We start from the raw sequence: 24,632 nt of genomic DNA on the forward strand, positions 1-24,632 counted from the left end.
AAGAGTAATAAGATTACAGTTACTTTGATATCTATGCCAAAAGTTACTTTTTTGTTTATGAGAGCCAGAGCTTAATATGCTTTAGATTCTAAAATATGCTATTACCACTTAGACAACTACAGGTAATTATCATTAACAAACTACAGTTTTTGGTGACATGAGGCAAGTCAATAACCAAGACACTTGATTCAGTCACAGTGCATGTCAAAAGTGTAGACCAATTTTCAGCCTTTGTTTTAGTAATGACTAATAAAACAAAGGAAAGAGACTATATTCTTAACCATCCCTAACTAAAATGCACACAACTACTAACTACAACATTGAAAAAAAAGGCGAAATATTTATAAACGGAGCCATCTGGGACAATGAGGTATTGCTCGTTTTCAGCACATAGCTCAAGTGTACGCGAGCAGCCAGGGGCGCAAACACAATGGATGGGGACGAGGGATTGGCATACTCAAGCTGGAAATACAGTCACTGCTTTGAGTTTCTCTAAAGAGGACAATACTAAGCTTCATTGTACACTATACACACACACACACAGAGTTGCCTTCATGGACCCCCACACAATTGGCAGGGTTGCTACAGTCTGTGTCTATCTATCTATCTGTCAATCCATCCATCCATCTATCAGTTAAGAATCTTTAAAAAAGTGTACTGAGAATGGTGTGCTTGTTTACATTTAGGTGGCTATTTTGCAAGTTGCTCATTGAATGTGGCTTCAACTATACGAATATTTAAGTTTTTTGTTCATGTTGATGACATCATTCTGTAACTTGTGTGGCGTACATTACCAAGTAATGGATAAGCGGTAAAGAAAATGGATGGATGAATAGAATGACGATTATACAATTTAGTAATGCAGCAATACAAAATACTAAAATAACAACCGGCTACCAGCAGTACAATAATACCAATTAAAAATATTATGAAGTATAACAAAATAATAACATTGTTATAAATAATAATGAATTATATAATGATAGTTAATTAGTGAAATTGTCAATTAAATATATTTATTTATACTTCGTTTTCTAAAACTCACAAAAGTAAAATATACTGACAATGCTCAATATAGGGTGGAAAAAGTTAATTGTTGTTCCAGCTAAATTGGGGAAAAATAACATGTAAAAGAGATAGTCACTAAGAATATATAATGAAATAAAACAGAATTGTAGTATAATTTAATGTTACTGTATATCATTAAAATTAAATGTAATAAAGAATGATAATAATACATTTGGAAAAAGTCCCAAATAGCTTGAAGGCAGGCAGACTGTCTAACATCTTGCAGCTAATCAGTGAAAAATTATTATTAACTAGGATGATATTGAAATATGGAAGAGTGGACCGCGCATCTGCCTCATAGTTCTGAGGTTCCGGGTTTGAATCTCGGCTCCAGCCTTCCCGCGTGTTTGCGTTTTCTCTGGGTGCGCTGGTTTCCCCCCAAAACATGCTTCTTCGATCGATTGAAGACCCCAAATTGTCCACATGTAAGTGACTGGCTGGTTGGTCTGCGATTGTCTAGTGACCAGTCCAGGGTACCTCTCACCCAAAGTCAGCTGGGATAGGCTCCAGCTCACCCACGACACTAGTGGGAATAAGCGGTATAGAAAAAGGATGGATGAATCATGAAATTAAAAACAAGTACATTGTAAAAATGTAATATTACAGTTGCTGTAATAGGCTCATAAAATCAAACCTGTCCGACGTGTATTAATCCAGAAATGGCAAGTGAACACTGGGTAAATTGAGATAAGGTGTTATAAAACAACTATTTACCAAAAACTGATGATCTGACAGGTGAAGACACCATGTAAAAATAGAACAAAGTGTAATTTATGCTGTCCTATTTTTAACCGTGTTTTGTCCAACAGGGCTAAAGTGGGCCATGGGCTCCTCTCAGGGCAGTACTCCAAACCACCCATGAAATCTGAGCTCATTGAACAGGTGATGAAAGAAGAATACAAGGTATTAAACTGGGTATGTTCAGCTCCACAACTGGCCGCGTAGCCCACACAAGCATGCTACTAGTCAGTGCCAGCAAACAAATAATTTCACTGAAATGCTACTGTATGCCATGTATGTGCAGTGTTGGGGAGTAGTAACTAATTACATGTAATGAGATTATGTAATTCAAATAGAATATCCATCCATCCAATCCATTACATTACATTACTGGGAGAAAATGTATACCGGTAATTAAATTACAGTTGCTTTTGGAAATTTCTGTGATTACAATTTTAGTTACATTTGAAAAATAGCCCCAAAAGCTCAGATTTGTTTTCATATCACTTCATCCTTCTAAAGCCGACACATGTGATTGGCTGTCTTTGGTCATATGCTATTCTTGTGGCGCAATCTATTAGTTTGTCTGAGATTTTGAAAAAGAACACTGACCTTTGGACAGTTTCATCTTTATAATTTTGGACTTTTTATGGCACGTTCACTCATCTTGTTTGTCTTATGAACCGATATTGTGCACATTTGTCAATAGTTCAACATGGCATCATTTTTTCCACATGCTGTACACATACAGATTTATGCAATAAACACATTTTTTTTCATCATTTACATTTCATCATGTTTTGTTATCAGGTTATTATTTGTGTAAAGAACAAATAAGTACTTAATTGCAAAATAATAACTTTTAGCTTTTAGTCCACCATTTCAGAAGAAACATTCAAAAGTCTTGTTAACGCATTTATTCAAAATTACGAAAAGTAGTCCAAATGTAATCAAATGTAATTAGTTATATAACTTTGAGAAAGTAATTGAAATAGTTACACTACTATTACATTTTCAACAGGGTAACTTCTAATTTTAACCAATTATATTGCCAAAGTAATCTTGCCATCGCTGTTTATGTGGGAACAAGTCTCTCTCGCTTTCATTCAGTTTGCTGTTTGTGACGCAGAGTCTGAGTGACACAAACCAATGCATGCTTTTCAGAATGTGCTTGCACCATCTTTCACTCTGTCTGAAAATAGCTGTTGGCTGCAATGCCGCATTTGCAACTCAAAGCGCTTCCGAAGACAGCTGTCATGGTTCCACTTGCACCATTGGTGTCTTTTTTTTCTTTCCGCTTTCTTTATTTTGCTCTTTAAATGTTTCTTTCACTATGTTGTCAACACTGCATCGTCCCTTCTCTGTATGTGCCTGCCAGCTCCCTACTTCCCTTGTGCTCTCTCCTACCTGTGTCATGAAGTCACTAAGTTTTTTTTCCCACTGCGTGGTACTTACAAGTGCCCCAACTAAGGAGTTTTTTCGAGCCCCAGCCGTTGCTTGGTTGATTTTTGTTTTTGTGTTTTAAGCCGAAATTTGAGGTAAGAGTGGTGAGTCAGGGTCACAAAAGCACTTTCAGCCACTTATTTAATGGCGCAAACAGTCAAACGCACAAATACAAAATGAAAACACTTGCAAGGAGCTGCTATCTCACACCAAGACGCTCACACTTTACTCTAACCGGCCAGCAAAACTCCAGCTCCTGACATTTTTCACCAGGCCACACCCCTTAAAGGTACACTGTCAACACACACATACTACAGTACATACAGTATGACACTTTATAAAACCAGTTATTCCTGTACATTCTCTTTAGTTTTATTATGTTTTGTATGAAACAGTGCTATTTTTCTTGATTTAAAAACATCCAAAAATTGTGGTCATTTTTTTCGGTTGGCTAGAACAGATTAATGGCACTTCAATTAATTTCCATGGGGAAAATTGAGTTACAAGGTTGGTCATGGATGAACTAAGCTGGTAAGTCAAGGTACCACTGTACCAGTGCCCTTCCCTTCTATCATTTGATGATACGTGACAATAAATGACAAAAAATATACGCACAATCTACCATGAACTTACGTTTTTGCTGTGCCGCAGCGCTGGGTGCTTCAGTATTGCACTCCACAGTCGTCACTTTGCTGCAATGTTGCGCTCAAAAGTCTCCTGAGTAAAATTTGTCTCCTTAACGTTTCTTAGTGTCTTGTCCCAACTGTTGACTTCAATGCGGCATGGTTTTTGCAGTTTCCTGCGGTACTGCTTTGACGTGGAAAACTAATGCCAGTACTCTGCAGTGGAAAAGTTGTCATAGTTTTCCCCAAAATGGCTGCTAATTGTATCCAGTCAAGATACAATCACAATTTCATTCGGAACACTTGTTTCGTGTGTTTTTAAAAAGCACAACTACGTTTGCACACTTTAAGAAACCATTATCTTCCCAAACTGTCAGGATGTGAAAAGCCATTAAAGCATTATGGAAGCCGGTGAGCTAGGAAGTGAATTTGCTTTAATCCTCATCAGCTTCAGTAATTGATGACTCAGTGGGGGTCATCCTCCACGTGATGGTATAGATCAGGTCTGGACACATAATGAATGACAGCTGAGGGAGAGAGGCTGTGGCTGTCAGCGTTGGCCATTCGAATGTAAAATTAGGATTCAACTCTTTTGAACAGCTTGTATCAATCCCAGAAATAGATTGTCATATATATTAACAGTAAGGTTTTATTCCCTTCCTTTAGTTACCACTTCTGTTATTAATGGAGAAGAAATAATTGACCATCCCTCCATCCAATATTTTGTTCCTGGGCTATCCATTTTGGTTTGATATGTAACAGTTAACATTATTATTTCACTGAAAGGAACCAGTTAGGTTTGGCAGGGGGTCCTGTTCTGCACAGTCACTGTGTGTAATGCTGATTCTTTTTCTTCCAGCACCAACAAAAAGGCATCTCCCCCCGGATGCTGAAGGCTCTAGTCGCCCGAGGACATCCGGAGATTTCCTCCAACAGGCAACAAGACGCACAAGAGTTCTTCTTGCACATGATCAACTTGGTGGAGGTGAGTTGGACTTAACATCCACATCCACCTAGAAACCTTTCTATTGTCCTGACTGGGACCTGACACCTTCTTCTAACTGTTTGTAATTCTAGATTCAGTTAGCATATTCTGTTGTAAACACAACCAAAAACTCTCCTCTGTGGATAGCTGTCAACATTTTGTGGGGTAGAATTAATGCTTGTGTGAGTTCCATTACCTCTCACACCGACTGTAAAATACAGTTATTATAGAACTATGGCATAATCAATCGGTCTTTAAAGAGTTGGTCTGTTGTGTGGAAATGACTGGTAATTAATCATGTCTTTGAAGCAATTGAGGCAAAATGGAGTGCTTGCTGCTGTTGATTGTGTCTCAACTAGTTTGCTGTCTAAATAAGGGCAACATGACGTCAGCTATGGGATGAGGAGCAACATCCGCAGCATTATTCTGATAAGTACGGCTCTGGCAATGAAAAAGGAGTTCAGAACTTTCAGAGTCATTCTCCCATCCCAATAAAGATAAAGATCCATCCAGCTTTTCCTCACTAGGGTTGCGGGTATGCGGGAGCCTATCCCAGTTGACCTTTGGCAGGAGGCGGGGTACACCCCTTCCCATGTGCTCACCACCGGTGGGAGGAGCAAAGGGGGTCGGGTGCAATGTGAATGTGGAGGTGGCTGAAGGCTAGGAGCTTGGCGATCTTGGGACGTGGAGTGTCACCTCTCTGGCAAGGAAAGAGCCTGAGCTGGTGTGCAAGGTTGAGAAATTCCGACTAGATACTGGATAGTCGGGCTCACATCCACACACAAATTAGACTCTGGTACCAGTATTCTTGACAGGGGTTGGACTCTTTTCCACTCTGAAGTTGCCCATGGTGAGAGGGGCCGAGCAGGTGTGGGCATACTTATTGCCCCATGGCTCTGTGCCTGTATGTTGGGGTTCACCCCAGTAGAAGAGATGGTTGGCCGCAGTTTGATTATCGACTTTGTAGTCGTGTCATCGGACTTGCGGACGCATGTCTTGGACACTCAGGTGACGAGAGAGGTGGCGATGTTCATTGATCACCACCTGCTGGTGTGTGTGTTGTGTTGGCTGGTGGGGGAGGATGCCGTTCCGACCTAGCAGACACAAACGTGTTGTTGGGATCTTCTGGGAAAGTTTCAACTCTCACCTCCAGGAGACATTGAGTCCAGTGGACCATGTTCCTCCGTGCTTCCGTTGTTGAGGGGCCCCACAGGGAGCTGTTGCTGTAAGGTGGTTGGTACCTGTCATGGCGGCAATCCCCATACCCATTGGTGGACACCAGCAGTGAAGTCAAGTCAAGTTGAAGGAGGAGTCCTATTGGGCCTTTTTGGCCTGTGGGTCTCTGGAGGCAGCTGATGGGTACCAGCTGGCCAAGCGGAACGTAGCTTTGGTGGTCACTGAGGCAAAAACTCAGGCACGGGAGGAGTTTGGTGACTTCTGGATAGCTTTGAGGAAATTCTGGTCCACCATACGATGTCTCAGGAAGGGGAAGCAGCGTACCATCAACACTGTGTATAGTGGGGACGGGATGCTGCTGACCTCAACTCGTGACGTTGTGAGTTAGTGGGCCGGATACTTTGAAAACCTCCTCAATGCCACTGACACGCCTTCGTTTGAGGAAGCAGAGTCTGGGAACTCTAAGATGGGCTCTCCTAGCTTTGTGGTTGAGGGTTCACCGAGGTGATTAAAAAGCTCCCCGGTGGCGGAGCCCCGGGGGTGGAGGAGATCCGCCTGAAGTAATGTGCATATTTTTGGAATGTGTGAGGAAGGCGGAGCAAACTCCACACAGGGTTGACTGAGCCAAGATTCGAACCCTGAACCTTGAACTGTGACGCAGAACACTGTGCTGCTGCCAATAAAATATAATTATTCATTAAACGATTCTTTTACCCCAGTTTTACACATGGTTGAACAAGGACATTTTGTGCAATTCCCATCACAAACTAGAATGATAATATAACCGTATATATTATGTAATGTAGTAATTGTAATTCCCTCAAGGGGAAATTTATATCATGAATAAATTTAATGAAAAAGACAGATGATTAATCTGCATCCTATTGGTCTATAGAACTGCTGGAAAATACTCCCAACATTAGCACAGACTTTCCAGATCATTAATATTTCATAATTCCCAGCACCTTATGTTGACAGAATGACACCAGTGTCGTTAACTGACCTCAGGGAGGCACACTGATGCACTGTAAATAACACAGCACACACCACATCAGTGTACATACATAAACCTCATCATCATCTACCATATATATCTGCAGAGGAACAGTACGAGCTCAGAGAATCCGAGTGACGCCTTCCGCTTCCTGGTGGAGGAGCGAGTCCAGTGCTGCCAGACACGCCAGGTTCGATACACTCAGCGGGTGGATTACTGCATCCAGCTGCCGGCCCCCATCGAAGCCGCAACCAATCGAGGTAAGGGAAACCCGTGTACTTGATGCCAGAAACAACACACACGAACGTGTGTTCAATTCAAGTTCCATAGGGGTCAGACTTACAGAACTACAGTGGTGCCTTGAGATATGAGTTTAAAACAAAATCATCTTTCCCCATTGAAATGAATAGAAATGCCATTAATCCGTTACAGCCCCCCCAAAATAAATTCTTAAAGGCAATTATCCACAGAGGAGAGTGCTGCCACCTAGGGGAAGTATAAGACAGACATACGGATTTCCGGTACAGGAGACTCAGCTTCTCTCCTTGCTTCTCAGTACGGCAGTAATTAGTTGTTCTTCACATAGGATAACGAATATATGCCTGTCCATTCTATGTCTGTTGATGTAGTAATTCAAAATTTGAAAAAGTAATCAAAATGTAAGCAAATGTAATTAGTTATATTACTTTGAGAACGTTTTCAACAGGGTGACTTGTAATTGAAATCAACTACATTTCCAATGTAATCTTCCCAACACTATCAATGTGTCAGTAGTACTTTTTGTACGGTACTTGTTCTTCTCTAACAAGGAGCTGAACGGCAAAATTCACAACAGGTGTTTGAGCCATGAATCAACCAATAGATTTCCACTTCTAAGCTATTCTGTGACTCTTCCAGTCTCTCTGTAATCCACTTGCAACCTGCTGATGACACTCTTAAGATCAATGGCCACTTCCCTCTGAGAACATCCTGTTTGAAGCCTCGCAATGGCCAGATACTGTTGCTCAATTGATCGGTCTCACGATGTCCAAACAACATGATGAAGAGGACTGTTCAAATACCAATTCTAATTGAACGAGTAAATGTATTAGTCCATTCATGGATCAAACACCTGTTGTGAATTTTGCTGTTCAGTTCTTTGTGAGACCACAGCAAGTTGTGCAGAAAAACCTGAAACATTGAACAGTTGGACATGTGCATTCAAAAAAGATTTAAACTTTTGAAGTTCGCCCTTGACGTTATAGTGCATTTTAGGCTCATCTTGAAAGCCCAGTATCCCTAATTTTCTCTAAGTAGTGTATGTTACAAGAAAAAAATGTATCCATAAGTGAATTAAGTTTTATTACTTGCTACTCTACAAATTCTACCATTGCCCAGCGAGTGCTAAGGGTAGACCTCCACCAAGGCAAAATTTTGGGGGAACAAATCTGGATCCTTGTAACAGGTTCTTTATTGGCCCATGCTACGTCCCCACAAATTTTGTGCAAATGTGTTGATCACTTCTGTCTAATACCAACAAATATTAATAAACTGTGGTGATAAACAAACCACAAAAATAACCCTGTACTTAATGAAATGTAGATGACCTCATTAACAAACTGGTATTTTCTGTATTTATACAGTTTCAAAGTTGCTAAAATTGGTCTTTCTTCCCACCAGAGGAGCTGTTGGCTTACGAGTCCAAGCGGAGGGAAGCTGAGGAGAATATGAGACCCCCCCCAGAGCCGGTGAGGGCTCGCATCCCTTTCACCGCCTGCCTGCAGGCCTTCACTGAGCCCGAGAACGTTCCAGACTTCTGGAGTTCGGCGCTGCAGGCCAAGTCTGCTGGAGTCAAGTAAGCTACCCGCATATTAAATCCTCAATTTAATATGCTTTAATTTGTCATCCTTTTTTTCCTCAGAACATCTCGCTTCGCCTCATTTCCAGAATATCTGGTGCTCCAAATCAAGAAATTCACATTTGGAGTTGACTGGGTACCAAAGAAACTAGGTAACTGTTGGAGGGTTAATCTACTTTTTCTTATTTACATTCCTCTTTGGTCGTCCAGCTTCATTTGTGGCCAGGAAGTTGCACTCACACTATCTGATTGTTGAGGAGCTCAAGTGTCTTATATGCGAGAATGAACTCTCACTGAAGTCTTTTGGACTTAACCGTTGTGTGTAAAAATGCGTACACAATAGCTATGTTCTAATGCAGTGGTTCCTATCCAGTGTGCCATGGGAAGTTATCTAACATCCCTAAATTGGTCCCCAAAATTATTTATTCACTACAAATACTGTATCTTTGTTAATTTTTCTATGCCAGCAATGTATAGTACTGTATTTAAATGCACTTCCTCCAGATGGCAGAAGAGACTATACATGATTAACCTGTGTATCCACTTTTTGTGGCATTTGTTCAGTGGTGTGCAACCAAATTTTCTCGAATGTAAAATATGTGACTTGGCCCAGTCATGGTTGGGAAATGAGCATGGTGCTTCATTTGTTTTCCTCATTTTAACAATTACAGTAGTAAGTTCAATGACACAACTGTTATTCCGCTATTCTAATATCATTTGGTTCATAGCTGCCGTGACACAATATCGTATCAATCAATCAATTTATTTTGTATGGTGCTTATTTTTATTAGATTTGCGGGTAAGCTGGAGCCTATCCCAGCTGACTTTGGGCGAGAGGGGAGGTACACCATGGCCTGGTCACCAACCAATTACAGGGCACCCACATAGACAAACAACCATTCACACCTAAGGACAATTTAGAGTCTTCAATGAGCCCAACATGCAGGTTTTTTTTATAATGAGGGAGGAAGCTGGAGTACCTGGAGAAAACCCGCGCAAGTCCGGGGAGAACATGCAAACGCCACACAGGAATGCTTGGAGCCAAGATTTGATTCCCCAGCCTCAGAAATGTGAGGTGAATGTGCTCACCCCTTTTCACTGTGCTGCCACACTATAATATGATCATCATATTTAAACGCATCCTTGCGGGAGGAGCTAAGGTGCACGGCTCGAGGACATAGGTGGTTGCAAATAAAATGAGAATAACATTTACCAGTGTTGTTTATCGGGAAGACGGCATTGTCTCAAACGTCCAACAGAGGGCAGCAGTGTTTCATAGGGCACACATACTGTGGAAATTAGGGGTTATTTATGTTCAGTTTGAAATCTAATCTCAGAACATCATTTTCTGAAACTTTAAAATTAAATCACATTAGAAAAAGCAGCAGAGTGAGCTTTAGTTAGCACATCTGCCTCACAGCCTAAAGGTTCTGGGTTCGAATCTTGGCTCTGGCATTTCTGTGTGGAGTTTGCAAGTTCTACTTGAGCTTGTGTGGGTTTTCTCCGGGTATTCGAGCTTCCTCCCGCATCCCCAAAACACACGTTAGGTTCATTGAAGACTAAATTGTCCATACAGGTATGTGTGGTTGTGAGTGTAAATGCTTGTTAGTCTATATGTGCGCTGCTATTGACTCGCGACCAGTCCAGGGTGTACCTCGCCTATCTCCCAAAGTCTGCTGTGACCAATGAGGACAAGCACTGTAGAAAATGGATGCCTGGCTAACTAAAAAAAAAAAAAGAAAAAAGACTTCCCCTGCATTTGACATCACCAACAAGAAGGATGGTTTTACTACAAGTAAAAATGTTTCTAATGTGTTTGTGTGTAGATTTGGGCATAGATGTTCCAGACTTCCTGGATTTGAGCCGTCTCCGAGCCACAGGGCTGCAGTCAGGTGAAGAGGAGCTCCCTGACCTGATGCCACCCATTGTGCTGCCTGAAGACATGAGAGGTATTAAAATATACATGCACAAACCTAAATATAGCTCTAACATAGCAGAGTTTTTGTGACTACACAATGCCAAAGTTATGTTTTATTACTGCTCTGCACGTTACCTACTCTGCTTTACATGGCTCTAGTTCTACATTTTAGGATACATGGCTAGAAATTATACAAATAAACACACATCAACGTTAGCTTACTGTTGTGGTGCCATTGCTTGGAGAAACTTACAGTATTATACTCCACAGTCTCCACATTGCTGCAGCATGCCAAAAAGTGAATACATGGGACCCTCATTCTCCTCTAATGTGGTTGTCTGTAGGGCTACATGATAATGGCAAAATTAATATTGCAATTTTATACAATATTGATATTGTAATGTGAAATAATACAGGATCAGTGTTGGGAAAGTTCATTTTCTACGCAAACTAGTTCAAAGTTCAGTTCATTGTTCCAAAAATGGACTAGCTCAGTTCATAGTTTATAATTCAAAATTTTGAACTAACTTCACCGGTCCAAAAATGAACTAGTTCGTAGTTGCTGATGGGCTATTCCCCTCAAAATACTGGCATTTCATCTTCCCATTGTTCCCGCCCATTCCATTCCACACTAGTAGCCAGCTGCAACTTTTACCCTACAATCTCAAAAACATGAGGAAAATCTTGTTGCTTGAATGGTGTTTTTTAAAATGACAAATTAAAACAAAAACAGGACTTTTGTCTTTAATGTGCAAAGAAAAACACATAACACAGCATGACAGGAACGATTGAGAAAGGACATTAATAGCTTTGCATTCCTCGCAGCTCTGGCTGACTATATTAACAAAATAATTTATCTATTCTTATCCTTCTTCTTTTCCTTTCGGCTTGTCCCTTTAAGGGTCGCCACAGCGCGTCATTCTTTTCCATGTAAGCCTATCTCCTGCATCCTCCTCTCGAACACCAACTCCCCTCATGTCTTCCCTCACGACAACCTTCTCTTTGTTCTTCCTCTAGCTCTCTTGCCTGGCAGCTCCATCCTCATCATCCTTCTACCAATACACTCACTATTTCTCCTCTGGACGTGTCCAAACCATCGAAGTCTGCTCTTTCTAACTTTGTCTCCAAAACATCGAACCTTGGCTGTCCCTCTGATGAGCTCATTTCTAATTTTATCCAACCTGCTCACTCCGAGAGCGAAATTCAACATCTTCATTACCGCCACCTCCAGCTCTGCTTCCTGTTGTCTCTTCAGTGCCACTGTCTCTAATCCGTACATCATGGCTGGCCTCACCACTGTTTCATAAACTTTGCCCTTCATCCTAGCAGAGACATAACACACATGACACCTTCCTCGACCCGTTCCAACCTGCTTGGACCCGTTTCTTCACTTCCTGACGACACTCACCATTGCTCTGGACGGTTGACCCCAAGTATTTACACTTCACCCTTGCTATCTCTTCTCCCTGTAGCCTCACTCTTATCCCTCCACCTCTCTCATTCATGCACATATATTCTGTTTTACTAATCTTCATTCCTCTGCTTTCCAGTGCATGCCTCCATCTTTCTAACTGTTCCTCCACCTGCTCCCTGCTTTTACTGCAGATCACAATGTCATCTGCAAACATCATGGTCCATGGGGATTCCAGTCTAACCTCATCTGTCAGCCTATCCATCACCACTGCAAACAGGGGCCCAGGGCTGATCCCTGATGCAGTCCCACCTCCACCTTAAATTCGTCTGTCACACCTACAGCACACCTCACAACTGTTCTGCTGCCCTCGTACATGTCCTGTAATATTCTAACATACTTCTCTGCCACTCCAGACATCCGCATGCAGTACCACAGTTCTTCTCTGGGTACTCTGTCATAGGCTTTCTCTAGATCTACACAGACACAATGTAGCTCCTTCTGACCTCTGTACATCAACACCCTCAAGGAAAAGAATGCATCTTTGGTACTCTTTCTAGGCATGAAACCATACTGTTGCTCGCAAATACTCACTTCTGTCCTGAGTGTAGCCTCCACTACTCTTTCCCAAAACTTCATTGTATGGCTCATCAACTTTATTCCTCTATAGTTCCCACAGCTCTGCACATCACACTTGTTCTTAAAAATGGGCACCAGCACACTTTTCCTCCATTCCTCAGGCATCTTCTCACGCGCTAGAATTCTATTGAACAAGCTGGTCAAACACTCCACAGCCACCTCTCCTCGATGCTTCCATACCGCCACAGGAATGTTATCAGGACCAACTGCCTTTCCAGTTTTCATCCTCTTTAATGCCTTTCTAACTTCCCCCTTACTAATCATTGCCACTTCCTGGATCACCACACTTGCCTCTTTTACTCTCCCTTCTCTCTCATTTTCCTCATTCATCAACTCCTCGAAGTATTCTTTCCATCTATCTAGCACATTACTGGCACCAGTCAACACATTTCCATCTCTATCCTTAATCACCCTAACCTGCTGCACATCCTTCCCATCTCTATTCTTCTGTCTGGCCAACCTGTAGAGATCCTTTTCTCCTTCTTTAGTGTCCAACCTGCCATACATGTCATCATATGCCTCTTGTTTGGCCTTTGCCACCTCTACCTTTGCCCTGTGTCGCATCTCAATGTATTCTTTTCGCCTCTCCTCGGTCCTCTCAGTGTGCCACTTCTTCTTAGCTAACCTTTTTCCTTGTATGGTTTCCTGTACTGTGAGGTTCCACCACTAAGTCTCCTTCTCTCCTTTCCTGCTATAAGATACACCAAGTACTCTCCTGCCTAACTCTCTTATCACCTTGGCTGCAGTGTTCCAGTGTTCTGGAAGCTCCTCCTGTCCACCGAGAGCCTGTCTCACCTCTTCCCGAAAAGCTGCACAACACTCGTCCTGTCTCAGCTTCCACCACATGGTTCTCTGCTCTGCCTTTGTCTTCCTAACCTTCCTCCCCACCACCAGAGTCATCTTACACACCACCATCCTATGCTGTCTAGCCACACTCTCCCCTACCACAACCTTACAGTCGGTAACCTCCTTCAGATTACATCGTCTGCACAAAATGTAATCCACCTGCGTGCTTCTACCGCCACTCTTGTAGGTCACCCTATGTTCGTGCCTCTTCTGGAAAAAAGTGTTCACTACAGCCATTTGCATCCTTTTTGCAAAGTCTCCCACCATCTGTCCCTCCAAGTTTCTTTCCTGGATGCCGTACTTACCCATCACTTCTTCATCACCCCTATTTCCTTCACCAACATGCCCATTAAAATCTGCACCAATCAGGACTCTCGCTCTGTCTGGGATGCTCAGAACTACTTTGTCTAGCTCCTTCCAGAATTTCTCTTTCACCTCTAGGTCACATCCTACCTGTGGGGCATAGCCACTAATCACATTATACATAATCTATTCTTATCCTACAAAACAAAATAAAATTCCATATTATCATAGTGTGATGATACAGTGTTTTAACTAAACCATTCTATTACAAATAATCATTTTCTTCGTAATCCATTTGTACAATTATGGAATGTATTACAAAAGAGCACATTCACTCCCATATATGCAGTGTCCCTGAACACACCTCGCACACTCACGCAGCTGCCGTGTGCCTGCCGACTTTCATTCTGAAGAGCGAAATAGGTAATGCAGCAAGTGTATCATCCTTTAATCTTTTGAGCATGTCCAAACAGGTTCCTCTCCTGGTCACTTTTAATATTAAAGTTGATTCACTGTATATTACTGTACACCAACATCACTTACAGCAGACCCTGCGATGTCACTATTGCGCACATGTACGTCACGATGACGATGCGCGAACAAAACATCATGCAGCCCTGGTTGACTGTTATTTTTTGTTATTTAAAAGGTCCACATGACACCCAAAAACATTTTTTTAATTATATTTATATTTAATGTCATTATGACGGATGGGTTCAGTGTGGCATGGCCTTAATAGCTTCCCCATTTTCAAGTTGAAAACCGACCATGCGAGATTGCATGGTGTTTTTGAAATATTCTGTCATTTTCAGATCAGAAAGTGTCCATTTTATTATCTTAGAAAAGCTCCAATGACTCAACCCCAGTGATCACAGGCACTATTTGCATGTTGTGCGTAAATACTAAAAAGCAAAATGGCACTCTTGAAAACTCGGGAGTGTTATAACACCCTCATTTTTTTATTCCTATAGATTATTTTAGTATTACAAAGGGCAATACTTTCCTTGAGCATTGCTTATGGTCCTTTCCCTCGGACGACCATGCCTTCCTATTGGTTTACATAAGCAAAATCACATCTTGTTACTTGTAACACTACACTTTTAAAGGGGACATTAAGGAAAACATTTTGCTTGTTTGTATAGAAATACGTGGGTCTCTTCAGTGCTTGCTCACCCATCAAGTATAAAATTACAAAACAATTTAAATCATTTGTTATCTGTCTGTATCTGAAAATGTATCAATGAGCAAGCCATTCTGAATGTTACATAATAAACTGCGCCCACACCAAGTTTCTCGTCCATGACTGGACAGCGGCTACTTGATCTGCCATTGTCCAGCGACGGCTGGGCTGCACATAAGCAAAGGTGGGTGGACGGCTATTGTTGTACTGTATTAGGCAGTGGTGGCTTTGTCCAGCGTCATTTATTTTCAGTCCCGACGTGGAGAAGTAAACATATGTGCTGGAGGGAGTCTCAGAGTCTCACAAAAATCTCCAATAACAGCACAAAAAGTTGCTAGATTTGTTGCTCGTCACTTTTTGGGAAAAATATTTGCAAGCGGGATCGGAAAAAACTAACAAAAAAAAAAGACATCAAAAGTTGTCAACACTAAGTAGCCGCTTGCTTTGGCGAATATCCTGGCTGCGCCTTTCCTTGTCATTGTAATAAAAGCGTTACTCAGCATTTATTTGACACAGAACTGCCCACGAAACTGAGTGATTTGAACAAGAGTGTGACAAATGGATATTACGTGTTCTGTAATTCTTTATCTTTTGGGTATTTTGACTGAAGTATGCCAGAGACCTTTTAAAAATACACCTGGGAGCTTCTCAAATTGGGAAAAATTTGCATGCTGGACGACTGGATAGCACATCCGCCTCACAGTTCTGAGGGCTGCTAAAAAAAATTATGTTTATCATTTGGACACCTCTTATTTAAACCATGCAAACTTTTTTGCCTCCTAAAATAATCTGAATCGAGAATCGTTTGGAACCGGAATCGAAATGAGGAACCGGAATCAGGACCGGGATCGCTCAAATTCAAACGATGCACAATCCTAATACATACAGTATATTAGATGTTTCTATTAGTTACTGTAAAACAATCCAAAACATTTGAACGCAAGTATTACAAAAAGTTAAGTTTACACTTTTAATAGCTTCTGAAATTCATTTAGGTGGGCTCCCAAATTTCTTCTGCAATATAGAAAATCAGCTTGATACAAAAGTATAGAAGCAGAAAAGTCAATAAAAATTTGGACTTACCAAGCAGTTTATTCCATTCATTTAGTTCTTATTGACTTGACTTGGACCTGAGAATTCTAACCATTAAACAGGCAAAACCATTTATAAAGATGCCTTGTAAAATGGAGCCTTAATTTGTCTCCCCCAAACTCCCTTGGAGTCTCTCTCTCTCTCCCTCCCTCCCTCCCTCTCTCCCTTTCTCTGCCTCCCCCTCCCTCCCTACAAAAACTTTTTATTGCGGTTTAAGCAGAGGGACAAAAAGAGGTTAGGAAAAACAAAAAGTTCTTTTTCAGCACTTTTGCCGACTTTCTAAATCCCTGTTTGTATGATGAGTTATGTCTGCTGCAAATGATCCACTGCCCCCATTGTCCTCAGGCAGGCATGAGCAGTGATTAATCATGTTGACCCTCCTGTCACTCCCGCTACCCAAGACTCCCGTGCCTTATTGAGCACAAATGTTTGCCTTTATGCTACTTTTCTTCCTGAGGTGAAGTAACTTGCAATATTTTGCAAATAATAAAGGTAATATAACAATACAGCAATTATGCGATCAATATATCTATGTTAATGAAGAAGGTAAACTTTCCACATTAAGCATCCATAAAATGAAGAAACACTCTCATTAGTGAGAAAAAAAATCAGATGCGCTTTAGAACATTCACACACAGGAGTCGTTCTCATATAATAGATTGCTCAGTCTTCTAAAAACATACGCATTAATTTGTTTGAAATGTCAAATAATATTAATAATATTTAAACAATAGAATATAATATTTACACTATCACCTGATTTTCTGACGGTTATGAGAGCTTGTAAAAAGTAGGCATGCCAACATACACTCGGGTCGAACAGTGCAATACCAGTGTACAATCCACCTGAGGAAAATGGGCCCCAGATCCTCAAGTGGGCCTGCAATTCTCAATTTACCTGGAAATTTGAGGGGGCAATAACTACCATCAAGGCATTATACCATTTCCATTCTCTTGTTGCAGCAGCAAAATGTGAAGAATAGATTGTCAAGATAGTCAAACAGCAAGTAGTTTATTGTAATGTAAAACTAAAGAGCACTAATATAGTGTGAACAACCAATATGCAAATGGAATTATGATGTACAGTGCATTAGTACCTCCAAGTTGTTCTATTAAGTTTTCATAGGAATTAAGTGAATTAATATGTCATAATGTCATAAAATATTTCTTAACTGTACAGGCAATGTTTTAGGTTACCTTTTAGTATAAAGTTGAAGTTAACCACTGTAAAACGGAACCAAAAAAAAGGGTCCTGTGATATGTGTTACTTTAATTCAGCATTTTTTCACCTCAAATGAGTTAATTAAATATTTGTATCCATGTTTTATTCATTTATTTTATTAAATAATTAATTAATTTATTGTAAATGTTGTTGTGACTTTCAGCTTCTTCCATCTGGGGTTGCCACAGCGAGTCACTTACATGATTTGTTCACCACATTTTTTTACACTGGATGTCCTTCCTGGCGCAATCCAATAAGAGTTAAAAAAAAAAAAAAAGTAAAATGAAAAGTTTGATATATACTGTACAGTGAACATTAGCCTATTTGCAGTTCACTATTATTTTTTTTTTCCTGTGAAATCTAGCCTTACCTTTTTTCCTTAAAAACTCACCTTTTCACGGCTTTCGGCATATTTTTGTGCTATATTTGTAATGCCCTAGGATGCTTAAAAAAAATGGAGCTAAAGCTTAATAGAGAAGTATTGATTTGTGTCAAGGAAATATGTTGAAGCGATGCATCTCTACTGAGAGATTAAGGTATTTTTTACGTCACTGAGGAGCTAAGTTTAGCCTGGGTTGTCAACGGAATTTTAGGGCCTATCTCACTGGCCTCGAGACGAGTTGGCGACCTAATGGCGACTCTTGTCTCCGCTGGTTGCGATGACGTCTACGTAACTACTCTCGGAGTCTCCTGGAGACAAGCAGTGTCGTCAAAGAGTCGCACTGAAATCGAACATGTTTCCGTGGAGACCTTTTGGAGACTCCTCAGTACACATAGACAAAAAGGCTCATAAAGTACGTTAATATTGCCAAACTGCAAGCATCATTACCAAAATTTATATGGACGGTTCTACCTATGCTCACTTCAACCTCTGAAAATATCAGAAAGATCACCCCATTATTTTGGACTTTACAGAACGTTAAAAAGTCTTCCTATATCCTTATAGAGAAAAAGCTCAACGTTGCTTTAATGTCATAAAACTGCGAGCGATCGTTACCAAAATTTATATGGACGCATCTAACTATGCCCACTTCAATTTAAAAAAATATCAGAACGATCGTCCCATTAGTTTGGATTTTATGGAATGTTAAAGCCTCTTCCTCATCAGAGGACTTGGTGTCCGTGCAAGCACATGGCACGGCCTCAAGGAGGCTCGTGCGCACACACACACACCCATAATATCCATCCATCTTCTTTACCTCTTATCCTCATTAGGGTCGCGGGCTGCTGGAGCCTATCCCAGCTATCTTCGGGTGGAGGCGGGGTACACCCTGAACCGGTCGCCAGCCAATCGCATGGCACACATGCTATTGCTTCTGCTCTTTGATTTTTTTTCATGGCAATTATAATGAGCGTCAATTATTTTCAACGCCACTTACCAGTGATTTGGTCACACCTGCATCCGTGGAGCTCTTGAAATGACATTTAAAACAACAACAACAAAAAAACAGTAGGTCCAATGGTCACTTTTGTGCGAGTTACTAAACCATAGCATTTGTGGGGACAAGTTCTGGAATGACGATGAGGGGTACATTTGTTATTTCAGAGGCGTGTATCGGCCCTTGGCATTAATCAGTACCCAAGAAGTAGCTCTGTTTCAAAAAGGTTGGTGACTCCTGGCATAGGGTTTATTGTACATTTTACCATTATTTTTTTTTTTTATGAAATAGCTGGTTCATTATGATTAAAAGAATTCTAAATAAAATAAAAATAATAAATAGACGGTTAAGTTTAGGAGAAAAAGTATCCTAATTATGTAAAAATAGACAAATAAATACTTGAAATAGTTTAAATTGTGGGCCCTGAATCTATAATCTATGAAAGTTTAACTTTTTGAATGGAATTAAGGAAATCAATAAACCTTTCCATGATATTCTAATTTTTTGGAAAGCGTCTGTGTATAAATAAATATATATATAGAGTGGGTACGGAAAGTATTCAGACCCCCTTAAAATTTTTACATTTTGTTATAGTGCAGCCATTTGCTAAAATAATTTAAGTTAATTTTGTTCCCTCATTAATGTACACATAGCATTCCACATTGACAGAAAAAAACGGAATTGTTGAAATTTTTGCAGATTTATTAAAAAAGAAAAACTGAAATATCACACAGCCATAAGTATGCAGACCCTTTGCTCAGTATTTAGTAGAAGCACCCTTTTGAGCTAATACAGCCATGAGTCTTTTTTGGGAATGATGCACCCAGTTTTTCACACCTGGATTTGGGGATCCTCTGCCATTCCTCCTTGCAGATCTTCTCCAGTTCTCTCAGGTTGGATGGTGAACATTGGTAGGCAGCCATTTTTAGGTCTTTCCAGAGAAGCTCAATTGGGTTTAAGTCAGAGCTCTGGCTGGGCCATTCAAGAACAGTCACACAGTTGTTCTGAAGCCACTCCTTCGTTATTTTAACTGTGTGCTTAGGGTCACTGTTTTGTTGGAAGGTGAACCTTCAGCCCAGTCTGAGGTCCTGAGCACTCTGGAGAAGGTTTTCGTCCAGGATATCCTTGTACTTGGCCGCATTCATCTTTCCTTCGATTGCAACCAGTCGTCCTGTCCCTGCAGTTGAAAAACACACCCACAGCATGATGCTGCCACCACCATGCTTCACTGTTGGGACCGTATTGGACAGATGATGAGCAGTGCCTGGTTTTCTCCACACACGCCACTTAGAATTAAGGCTAACAATTTCTATCTTGGTCTCATCAGAGCAGAGAATCTTATTTCTCACCAAGTTAGAGTCCTTCAGGTTTTTTTTTATTTTTTTTTTAGCAAACTCTATGCGGGCTTTCATGTGTCTTGCACTGAGGAGAGGATTCCCTCGGGCTACTCTGCCATAAAGCCCCGACTGGTGGAGGAGGCCTGCAGTGATGGTTGACTTTTGAGAACTTTCTCCCATCTCCCTACTGCATCTCTGGAGCTCAGCCACAGTGATCTTTGGGTTCTTCTTTACCTCTCTCACCAAGGCTAGGAAGGGTTCTGGTTGTCCCAAACGTCTTCCATTTAAGGATTATGGAGGCCACTGTGCTCTTTGGAACCTTAAGTGCAGCAAAATTGTTTTTGTAACCTTGGCCAGATCTGTGCCTTGTCACAATTCTGTCTCTGAGCTCTTCAGGCAGTTCCTTTGACCTCATGATTCTCATTTGCTCTGACATGCACTGTGAGCTCTAAGGTCTTATATAGACAGGTGTGTGGCTTTCCTCATCAAGTCCAATCACTATAATCAAACACAGCTGGACTCCAGTGAAGGTGTAGAACCATCTCAATGATGGTCAGAAGCAATGGACAGCACCCGAGTTAAATATAAGAGTGTCACAGCAAAGGTCTGAATATTTATGGCTGTGTGATATTTAAGTTTTTCTTTTTTAATAAATCTGCAAAGATTTCAACAATTCTGTTTTTTTTCCTGTCAATATGGGGTGCTGTGTCTACATTACTGAGGAAAAGAAAATTAACTTAAATGAGTTTAACAAATGGCTGCAATATAACAAAGAGCGAAAAATTTCAGGGGGTCTGAAAACTTTCCATACCCACTGTATATACATATATATGTATGTGTGTGTATATGTGTGTACACACAAATTTTTGTAACCACATCTACGAATGATGTGGCCCATCTGTCCATTTTTAAAAACTTTTTTGCCCACCCCGTTTTAGTTTTCCGATTTATTGTGTGACATCACACATGATGATGGTTGAACAACCCGTTTTGTTTATCATGGTTGTCTAGAAAATCAGAATCAGAATCAGAATCATCTTTATTTGCCAAGTATGTCCAAAACACACAAGGAATTTGTCTCCGGTAGTTGGAGCCGCTCTAGTACAACAGACAGTCAATTTACAGAACACTTTGGAGACATAAGGACATTGACAAAAAACAACAACAAACAACAATTGTGCAAAAAGATGCAGAGTCCTCAGTTCGAATGGCTAATATCGCAATAGTCCGGTGCAATGACCATTGTGCAAAGGGCACTGAGACTTCAAGCAAATTCTCCGACTTGGCATATGACTTTGGAGTTTTCATTGTATTGCGTTAAGTCAAACCCACTTAAGAATCAGAGCATTGTAATATTGGCTCATTCACTGCCAGTCCTCCATGTTAACATGGATATTTGAATTCACTAGCCGTCAATGGCAGTGTTATGGGGGGCTGGTTCTTTCAGCTTTGATATTAGCAATGGAGGCTGTGGAGGATTGTGTTCATATTAATTCCATCCATGTGTTTGTAATCACTTGATACACAAAAACATGCAAGCGCATATAAGGGAGCAGTGTGTGATTCATCTTTTTCTCCTCTGTTCCAGATAGCTCCATGAGCTCCTTAGACTGTGAGTATATTGCCTCTGCTCTCATTAACACGATGACACATTGAGCCAAAGCACTGAGCATGCATGCCTGAGCAGGTGCACAACACTTTCTTGTTGCGTACGTACTCCATGATAGATCATCGTGCGATGAAGCAACATTCCCAGGGCTCATTGTCTTCTGGTCTCTTTGCTTAATGAGGCTCAAAGAGAGAGAGGGAGAGGCTGGTTGCTATGACACCAGCACATGTGAATGAGCAGCTGTGTGTGTGTGTGTGTGTGTTTGTGTTTTAAGATATTGATGCTGCCTCTCCGTTGTACCCCTTAGCTCCAGAAATAGATGAGGCAGCAGTAATGCAGCTGGCAGAGATGGGCTTCCCGCTAGAGGCCTGCAGGAAGGCCGTCTACTATACTGGCAACATGGGCCCCGAGATGGCCTTCAACTGGATCATAGCCCACATGGAGGAGCCTGGTAAGGAACTTGTGAATACAGTGGTACCTTGACATATGAGTGAAACCGACTCATGAGTTCTTCAAGATACGAGGCATCATTTGACTGATTTTCTGCTTTGACTCTTAAGTGCAAACTTGAAATACGAGCGTTGTATGGTGGCAGTGAGCTCAGTTCAACTCACTTCACAATAAGCAGCAGGTTGAAAGATAATTAACAGTTCTTCAAAAGAGACTTTAAGCTATTTAATCCCACTCCCAGTTGAAGTTTAATGTCAAACTAAACACAAAACAAAGAAATTTACACGTTTATTTGAAACAACCAAATGACCTTGTCTAAAGAATGTCCCCGCTAGCTTAGTCCTAATACATAATCACAAGTGCCTTCTACGTGCTAACATTTAGCACTGATAGTCACGGTGTTAAAATCCTTCTTGCAACTGAATTTTTTAACACAAACGGTGGAGCAACACATGTAGACAGACAATATCACAATACAGTGGAACTCTGATTTACGAACACCTCATTATCCGAACTATTCCATTTCCAAACCACAGACCAAACAAAACATTGCCCAATGGTCAAAACCTTGTCTCAGTGGGCGAACGTTTCATTCATCCCTTCTGTGCCGAGAGGTGGATCGCTCTCCGTCGCTTCAGTGTCACGGTCGGTACTTTGCCGAGTGAGTCACTGTGTGCCTTTGTTTTTTTTCACCTTTATTTTCACATTTTGCTAGCTCTATGGGTCCAAGAAAAGGAACGGACATGTGTGGCAAGAGGGAGGGACTCACTTTACTTAAACAAGATGATAGTGCACGCATTGCAAAAGCTTGCTTACAGTACAGTATGGAATAAACAAATCCACAATTGCCACTATTGTGGAAAAAAGGACGTTTTTGTTGCTGCTGACATGGGCAAGTGAATGAGGTATCTTCGGTAGGACCGAGAGAAACTTCCGGACCAAGTGGAAAAGCTGTTGGTTGTTTGGAAAAATGAACAACAGCTAGCATATGATAGCATTTCCAAGACTAACATTTGAGAAAAGGCGAGGTGCTTACAGGCTGACTTGTTGTCAAGAGAAGAAGCTGCAAGCCAAAAATACAGGACCTTTAAAGAGATGAAGTTCTGTCCATTTACATTCCACTGCGTTTGAGACTAGACTTAAGTGCTGCCTACAAACTTTAATTTCAACCACCAGGAGAAATGTCGCTTTGTTCTTTTGTCACTCTCCGTATAATTAGGAAATAAAAATTAAATAAAACATCAAGTCCTAAAGTGCTGAAGTTAAGACCACTATATATAATTGAATTGAAGACTGAACTTGTTGCTTTTCCTCTGTTACATTACATTGCTGTAAGTTAGCACATCAAAAATAAAATTGTTCATCATGAGTTCATTTGTCAGCCTGTCTGTCTCAGACTTATTCATACACGTGGTATTCTCAAGTTTAGTTTGGCGAAGAGTTCTGCGATGACTCACTTCGTCATTACTAACGTTAGGTGTATAGACGTTGATGTGGTAGGCTAAACCTGCCTCGTACGGAAGCAAATCTACCTATCAACAACTGAGGCTTGAATTTAACAAGAAAATAATTGCCATAAAACGCCAGCAGAAGGAGGCAACGCAACACAAGTACGAGCCAGCTCTCACAAAACAAATTGCTTGCATACAGCAAACAGCATGTAGATTAATGCGATTAAAAAACAACGCACTGTGACTGTAATTCATTAATCACTATTAACACAATGTCACTCTAGGTCACTGGTATAGAAACAGAGCTGTGAACAAATATTGGCCCCCTTCTCAAATTTGTATATTTTTGAAGTTTCCCCACTTTAATGTTTAAGATAATCAAACAAATGTAAATAGCAGAAAATACTGTATAATCCAAGTGAACTTAAAAAGCTGTTTTAAAATTGTGATTTAATTTATCAAGGGAAAAAAAAAAGAAGTTACCTGGTCCTGTTTGAAAAAGTAATGGCCCCCTAAACCTAATAACTGGTTGGGCCATCCTCAGCAGCAACAACTGAAATCAAGCATTTTCTATAACTGCCGATGAGTCTTTCACATCTCTGTGGAGGGATTTTAGCCCACTCTTCCTTGCAGAATTGTTTGAATTCAGCAAAAATTGAGGGTTTTCAAGGGCTTTTTAAGGTCATGCCACTACATTTCAAGTCAAGTCTGGACTTTGACTAGACCACTCCAAAACCTTCATTTAGTTTTTTTTAAAGCCATTCAGAAGTTGACTTGCTGGTGTCTTTTGGATCATTATCCTGCTGCAGAACCCAAGTGCGCTTCAGCTTGAGGTCACAAACTAATGGCTGAATATTCTCCTTCAGGATTTTCTGTTAAAGAGCAGAATTCATGGTTCCATCAACCACAGCAAGTTGTCCAGGTCCCGAAGGAGCGAAGCACCCTAAGA

General features: G+C 40.8%; 1 protein-coding gene across 4 annotated transcripts in view; it reads left to right on the top strand.

The window, feature by feature from the left end:
• Window positions 1-24,632, top strand: part of usp13 (ubiquitin specific peptidase 13) — a 64,732-nt gene that overhangs the window by 21,264 nt on the left and 18,836 nt on the right. For 2 of the 4 annotated variants that reach the window (XM_061778973.1, XM_061778976.1), the window contains 8 exons: window positions 1,878-1,983; window positions 4,714-4,839; window positions 7,116-7,269; window positions 8,669-8,843; window positions 8,910-8,998; window positions 10,673-10,795; window positions 21,762-21,785; window positions 22,090-22,233. In XM_061778973.1, coding sequence (XP_061634957.1) covers window positions 1,878-1,983; window positions 4,714-4,839; window positions 7,116-7,269; window positions 8,669-8,843; window positions 8,910-8,998; window positions 10,673-10,795; window positions 21,762-21,785; window positions 22,090-22,233 — 941 coding nt within the window. The remainder of the gene's footprint in view (window positions 1-1,877; window positions 1,984-4,713; window positions 4,840-7,115; window positions 7,270-8,668; window positions 8,844-8,909; window positions 8,999-10,672; window positions 10,796-21,761; window positions 21,786-22,089; window positions 22,234-24,632) is intronic. The other 2 variants (XM_061778974.1, XM_061778975.1) reach the window with 2 other exon arrangements.

This window comes from Phyllopteryx taeniolatus, chromosome 7, assembly GCF_024500385.1.
Source record: "Phyllopteryx taeniolatus isolate TA_2022b chromosome 7, UOR_Ptae_1.2, whole genome shotgun sequence".
Taxonomy (NCBI): domain Eukaryota; kingdom Metazoa; phylum Chordata; class Actinopteri; order Syngnathiformes; family Syngnathidae; genus Phyllopteryx; species Phyllopteryx taeniolatus.